A 7352-nucleotide genomic window follows, 5' to 3' on the forward strand; every position below is an offset into this window, starting at 1 on the left:
ACACCTTTAAAATGTTTATTTCACAAACACCTCCCAAAATGTTTTGGGGGGATATTTTCATGTTAAACACACATTTTTACACAATGTTAAATAGGGCTGGGTTAAAAAAATCGATTTCCCGATTCTGAATCGATCTTCATTAAATGAGCGATTATCGATTCATAAATCCTGAGATCGATCTTTCATTAAAAAAAATTTGCTTGCAGCTTCAACCCGCAACGAGATCTCGTGGCCAGATCTCGCGCTACAAGAATTTATCATATCTCACGCAACGTGAGGTCTCAACACTAAAATCTAAAAACATGGCGATGGCAGGGACACTCAAGTCACCACCAGGCTTAAAGTCAGATGTCTGGGTGCATTTTGGATTTAAAAAATGTGACGATAGAGATGAGCTGGACAAAAGCAAAGTCATATGTAAATAAAAAGTACATTCATGTAACTGCTTTGGAGTCAATTAATTGATATGTTTAACAATGCTACATGTTATAGGGTTCCTTGAACCATTTATAGCATTAGTTCGGAGAATCTCTTTCATATTCAAGAAAAAAATGTATATTGTAACTAGATCGAATCGGAATCGAATCGTGAATCGAATGCTGTGAATCGGAATCGAATCGTTTTGGGAAATCAGTGGCGATACCCAGCCCTAATGCTAAACACACAACATGTTAAACACAAATGTTAAATCTAAAATGTTAAACACAGCAAAAAGTCACAACCACAGGACAGCAAAGTGCTTTCCCCTTCAAACACTATAAAAGAAAGACTAAAGGAAAAGTAAACCAAACAAGAAACAGGTAAAGAAACTAAGAAACCAAGAAACTAAAAGAATGGTTTCAGAGGTGCTGGATGCATTTGAGTTTCACTCCCATGCGTCGCCGTCATCTGCAGCGCTGGCAGCTGGCTGCTGCCTGGACTCATTATTGGCTGAAGCTCCACCCTGGAGACAAGGAAGAGATTTGAGAGTCATGAACATGTAGTCAGTTAGCCTGGTAAGTGACAGCCAGGGGAGGCAGAAATCAGGACAGGATCATGGTAATTCCAATAAAATCAGCTTGTCATGTTGATTTATGCCTCCACTGATGACAGCAAGACTGTATTCTGGCAGTTTCAAAAGAGGACCCTGTGAACATGTACAAACCTGACAGGTACTTAGCACCTCTAAGGGATAAAGTTATGCTAGTGCAACTTTTCCTGGTAACACAAACACCGCACAGGTGACTCTCTCTTCAGTGGAAAACCAGTGCTGAGTTAATGCTAAATGGGATGCTTGGAACGGCCTGACAGACGTCACCAAGTGAAGGTTTAGAGTGGTCCCAGGGATCCATTTGGGATCTCCCCCAGTGCAGAGCCTGATAGATGCTCACCATCCTTGAGTCTGTGGAGGCAAGGTTGAACCCAGAGGTCCCATGGGCACCGGAGGCCGCATCCTCCAACCATTTGGGCACTTCCTGTTGAGCCTGCCAATCGAGTTAGTCATGTTAGAAAATGCATCCTAATCTCAAAATCTGTCCGTTGTCTGAATTACTTGCTAATCCACTCTCCCAGTCCCAATTCTCCATCCTTCTCCCTCAAGTATACACCTCCTCAGCCACTTTAGACGATCGGTCCATAATCTATTGCTTTTACACCATACTGGGAAGTGAACAAGTGCACACTAAGGAGAAACGTAGAGAATTGGGATTGTGGTTGCTGGATTCTGAGTGCTTCCCTATGTCCCTATAGTTTTTCCTGTTAATTGAATCTGCTCTCATCGTTTCTTTCTCAAAATGCATCCTCCCCCTTGATATTGTCTTGGAATGTATGGGGAGAGAAGAAGAGAGGACAGACTTTTGGGTTGCTGCAGTGCTAGCTTAGTGACCTACCCCAGAGAGGATTTTGATCAGACCCGGAGCCAGCTGGCTGTCTGTGTTCGGGTCGTAGAAGGTCACAGCTCTCCCAGTGTTGCCGCAGCGACCCGTCCTCCCTATGCGGTGCACATACTCATCTAGCTGTTTTGGGAGGTCAAAGTTCACCACATGCTGAACGTGTTCGATGTCGAGGCCGCGTGCTGCCACAGAGGTGGCCACCAGGACGGGACACCTGCCCGCGCGGAAGTCTGCCAGCGCCTGCTCTCGCTCCTGCTGCTCACGGTCTCTGTTGATGGTGAGAAGACGGTAAATGCCAAGCACTACGACCAGACTGAGACCTCATTGAAGTTGAGATTTGAAACTCTATACCATATTATTTCCACCTTTGTGTAAATGTATGAAATCCTTTACCTAAGCCTAATCGCAGTTAAGATACTCTCATATTGTGACATTGCTCTTATATCAAGTCTGATACTTCTCACATGAATGAGGCTACTAGAATCTAGATCCATTGCATCGAATAAAAATCATTCAAATATGGTCATCATCACAGTTCCTTGAAGTGAAGCCTGGCTCCAGGATGAACTACCCATGAATACTAGTAGTAGAAACCTTCTCCTGACAGAGAACACCTACCCATGAATACTAGTAGTAGGCACCTTCTCCTGACAAAGGTACGTGGCGATGAAGTCAGCCCTCCTCTTCGTCTCCACAAATACCATGGTGCGCTCCGTTCCTTACAGAAACAAAACCCATTTCAGACATCACGTTCAAGTTCCCCAAACACAGATGAATTGACACTAGTCCTGGACTAGTCCTATCACACTTTCTATAGAAAATATCCATTGAAGAACCTTTTTAGTTTTTTATTACTTAATCTGTGTCTGGGAAACCTGTACCAAAGGATCAACTATTCATGAGAATTATGATTGAAATACAGGGGAGGCAGAAATTGAAGGACAGGCTCATGGTAATGCATGGAATAGAACAGGCTGTATGGTGAGGTGTGGACAGTCACCTGTAGTCTTGAGTATCTCCAGGAGCTTGTCCCTCTTGTCATACTGAGACACCTCTACGATCACCTGCTCCACGTCACTGCAGGCTGCGCCGACCATCCCCACAGCCAGGAACAGGTAATCAGTCTTCAGGAAGTCAGCAGCTATCCTATAGAACCACAAATCCTTTTCTTCATCCTCAATGCAACAATATATGCATTCTCAGACAGATCACTACATTCAATATAAATACTTCCACACAACCATCATCTCTGCTGTTCATAATAAGTTTATCTGCAGTAAACTTCAGTTATTTCCACAAACATGAGAGAGAGAGAGAAAGACCTACATCTGGATGTCAGTTGGATAGGTTGCACTAAACATCAGTGTATTGCGGTCCTCCTTGGGGGGCATGCCTGGAGACCCAACCAGCTTACGCATATCAAGCTCAAAGCCCATGTCCAACATCCTGTCTGCCTCGTCCAGGACCAGGTAACGCAGCTTACTCAGACCCACCTGGGGGAGAGAGAGAGGGTTGTATTATTCCAGAAGGAGTAACCAACTCCAATGAAGTGCTCTAGTTGTACAACTATACATAAAGGACAGTCAGTTATAGCAGTTGGTTAAATAATAATAATAACTTTTATTTGTATAGCACTTTTCCTGCAAACGTTGCAGCTCAAAGTGCTCCAATCATTATATAATCATAATTTAATTATTTAGGCAATATTAAAAAGATGGGTTTTCAGTCTTGACTTGAACATATTTGCTGAGTAACTGGCAGTGCATTCCACAATTTGGGTGCATAAAATGAGAATGCAACCTCACCAAATCTCTTCTTTTGTAGACACAGAGTAGACACAGAGAAAACAAGCATCAGCAGACCTGAGAGCTCTATTGGGCTGATATGCTAGCAAAAGGTCTTTCAGATATTCTGGTGCTGTGCCAGCAGTGAGAGCTTTATAAACAAGCAGAATGATTTTGAAATCTATTCTGAACTTAACAGGAAGCCAGTGTAGTCTCTAAAATAGGAGTTATATGAAAAAAAGCACATGATATGGTAGGATAGATAGAACTAAAGGCATATGGATCACCTGCCACCAACTGCTCTCATACGTTAAACAATACGTGTACAATAGCGTGTACTGCAGGTCAGATGAGGTACAGTAGATGAGGTTACCTTCCCTTTTCCAATGATGTCCAGCAGTCTCCCCGGGGTTCCACAGAGCACGTTGCAGCCCTTCTGCACCTCTGTTATGGCGTGTCGGGTGCTGACGCCCCCATAGACCACTACAGGGCGCACACACGTCCTGCAGAGGAGAGGGACAATGTTGTCACATCATTTTTAGTTCCTTTGGGCAAAACAACATTCACGCTTTGCTGAAAATGTGGCATTCATCCTAGAACTGGGGAATGTTCAGGACACTTTGTAAAACTCTGTAACGTTTTATAACACATTCTAGAAGGGCTGCCCTCCTTACCCGAAAGCGAACTTCCTGGCCTCAAGCCAGATCTGCACGATGAGCTCCCTCGTGGGAGCCACGATGATGGCCTCTGGTTCCTGCACCTCACTGAACCTGCTGGCTGCCACACCGTCCGCCATCAGCTTCTGCAGGATGGGCAGCAGGAACGCAGCCTGGGGAGCGGTTTACAGCAAAACAATCATTAGTCCCTTACAGATTGTTGTTGTCAATTGTATTCATTGATTTGTCTGCGCAAAGAGAGAAAATTAAGGCAATTGTGCAGGGTGCACTTGAATTCAAAACATGTTGATAAAACATGCTAGAGCCAAGAGTTAATGATAGATGACATTAATGATTAATGACATCCAAAATATTGGAACACACAATATATAGAACATTTTTGTGTAGATTGTAGAAGGCGACTCACTGTTTTTCCAGAGCCGGTCTGGGCACAGGCCATGAGGTCTCTGCCGGCTAAGATCATGGGGATGCCATGCTTCTGCACCGGGGTGGGCTTCACATAGCCAGACTTGGTGACGTTCCTGTTCAGAGAATCACACAGGGCAGCCTCTTCAAACGTCTGGGGGGACAGAGATGGGGGGACAGTGTTACGGTCTCTCAATTTACCTTCAGATCATACAACAATTCACAGACAAACAAGCAAATGTAAACCATTCAAGACAATTTGTGAAAATTGGTTAAAAAAAAATTTGCTCATCAGGTAGTGAAAGTCATCAACTGAGGCAACATGAAGACACCAGGAAGGAACTCACCAGGATGGCTTTGGGGGGGTTGCTGCCACTGACATCCACCAGGATGTTGTCATACTTGTCAAAGTTGATGCCCGTTTCAAACTGAGCGAAGACATCAGATTCCTCTTCAGAAGGGGTGGGGGGCACATAGGTCACCCTTGGAGGTGCTAAGGAGGGAGGGGAGGTACAGGTCACCCTAGAAGGTCCTAAGGGAGGCCTTAGATACTCCGAAACTCCTGCTTAGCTAGACCACCCAGGAGAGACGGTTTACAGTAGAAGAGAAAGTTTGCAATATTTAGAGCCCATGGCCATCAGGTATGAACATACTGACCATCAGCATCACCGTCTCCTCCCTCACCATCCCAGGAGCCTGATGTGGGAAACAGGTCTCAATAAGACGGCAACAAAAAACATGTTTAAGTAAGTAAGCCTTGCACACAAGTAGGGCAGGAGCCCATCTCTCCTGTCAACCAGGGAAGCAGAAATTAGAGGACAGCTCATTTCAGGGTTCTCCCCAAACAATGCAAGAGTGGCTGGGCCACCTTGTCAACAAATCATGTTATGCTTTCGACAAATCAATCATGACCATTCATTGATAAGGTAATATCTCAAAGACAGAACCTTTGGAGAACACTTCTTCGTCTCTTCCACGGTAGCCTGAGGAGAACAAAGACAAGACACACTCTAAGGAGATGGACTTGTGCGGCAAGGCAGTTTCATCCAACACTCTAACCCCATGTCCTCAGACATCAATGGAAATTCCTGGTAAAATAAAAGGTTTTAAAAAACACACAAAACGCCTACTGAATTACCTCCTCCACCGAAGCCTCCTCTTCCACCTCCATCTTCACCATCTGAAACCAGGAAATCACGTTTGAGATCACACCCATCAGCAACTCAACTAGTACATTCTTATGAGCATAGTTGGTGTTCATCTTCACAGATTAACCAAGCATCTGCGTGTGCCTGTATCAGGTGTGTGACATGTTTGTTCTTCATCAGTCATGGAGCTAACAGAACATTCTAGAAGGGGAGATCAGTGAGGGCAGAAATCAGGAGATGGAAGGAGGATGGAAGGAGGAATGGGGTGTTCCTCATTTCACTGTCACCAGCCGTGCAGAATCAATGTACCTCTAGAACGGAAGCCTCCTCTGCCCCCACGACCTCCTCTGCCACCTCCAAAACCTGAGGGGAAATAGCAGAAGTGAGGAGAATTCAATGGCTTACCGCCATTACACCCCCAGGGTTCTCCCCAAACAATGTAAGAGTGGCGCTGCGCCATGGTGTGAACTTGGCTACAGAGCACTTTATCCTACAGTATACGAAAACCATCATACCTTTTTCATTGATGTCATCACCATCCCCTGTAAAACAGAAAAGTGTTTTGCAGCAAGTCTTATCACAAAGAAGCATGTCAGACAATGGGAAATCAACACATTAAGAGACACATAGGAAAGAATGATAAACTGAATATACCACTTCTGAATCCACCTCTTCCGCCCCCTGTTAAGACAACAGGACATTACATTACATTACTTCAGGGTTTAGAAGCATTCAATTGTCAAGCAATGGTTTACTTTGGTAGTTTTATTTACTGAGAAAGGGTCTCAACCCGGGGGGTCATGTTTATGGACTTCAATCTTTTGGGAAACAGTATGACCTCTGATATTAATTTAATTTTGCCATTTAGCAGACGCTTTTATCCAAAGCGACTTACAATTACGAATTACAGGGACATTCCCCCTGGAGTAACTGAGGGCTAAGTGCCTTACCCAAGGGCACACTAGTAGTGGTGTGGCTTCAGGCGGGATTTGAACTCACAACCTTCGGATCACAAGTCCAACTCACTATCCACTAGACCACCACTACCCCTATCAGTCAACACTTACCTTTGTTCCCATTCTCATCGGTGCTCCCTGTTTAGAAGAAAACACGCATTCAGCCAGAGTAAAGCAACATCTCTCAATTATCATACTACATATAATGGAATTTTGTTGAGTCTTACTAACTACAATTGCAACTCAAGATTGGCTTGAATGTCTTTCTGTAACTAGTCTGTTTTTCTTAATATAAAAAACACAAAGTACAAAATGGCTTTATAAAAAAACACTCTTTATATTAGGTACTAAATGTAACCACCTGAAGCAAAGCATTTGAAGCCTCCGCCTCCTCCCCTAGCTCCTCTGCCTGTGGAAGAGTAGACAGGAGGTTCAGATCAGCATAACAGCCCATCTAGCGATCATTCATCCCAGATATTCAGATGCCTATTCAATTGGTAAACGTTTGATT

General features: G+C 44.2%; 1 protein-coding gene across 1 annotated transcript; it reads right to left on the reverse strand.

Annotated features, from left to right (window-relative positions):
* Positions 1-865: 865 nt before the first annotated feature.
* LOC308156245 (putative ATP-dependent RNA helicase DDX4) lies at positions 866-6964 on the reverse strand (the record flags this gene model as incomplete). The annotated part of the gene is made up of 15 exons (XM_080529594.1): positions 866-943; positions 1371-1463; positions 1869-2139; positions 2490-2589; positions 2872-3017; positions 3198-3364; positions 4029-4158; positions 4330-4484; positions 4739-4891; positions 5085-5230; positions 5391-5433; positions 5685-5720; positions 5876-5917; positions 6195-6248; positions 6953-6964. The coding sequence occupies 15 exons, from the start codon at positions 6962-6964 to the stop codon at positions 866-868; spliced, it is 1626 nt and encodes a 541-aa protein (XP_080385720.1).
* Between the last annotated feature and the right edge of the window lie 388 nt (positions 6965-7352).

This window comes from Nansenia antarctica (genome assembly GCF_963989245.1).
Source record: "Nansenia antarctica genome assembly, chromosome: 4".
NCBI lineage: Eukaryota > Metazoa > Chordata > Actinopteri > Argentiniformes > Microstomatidae > Nansenia > Nansenia antarctica.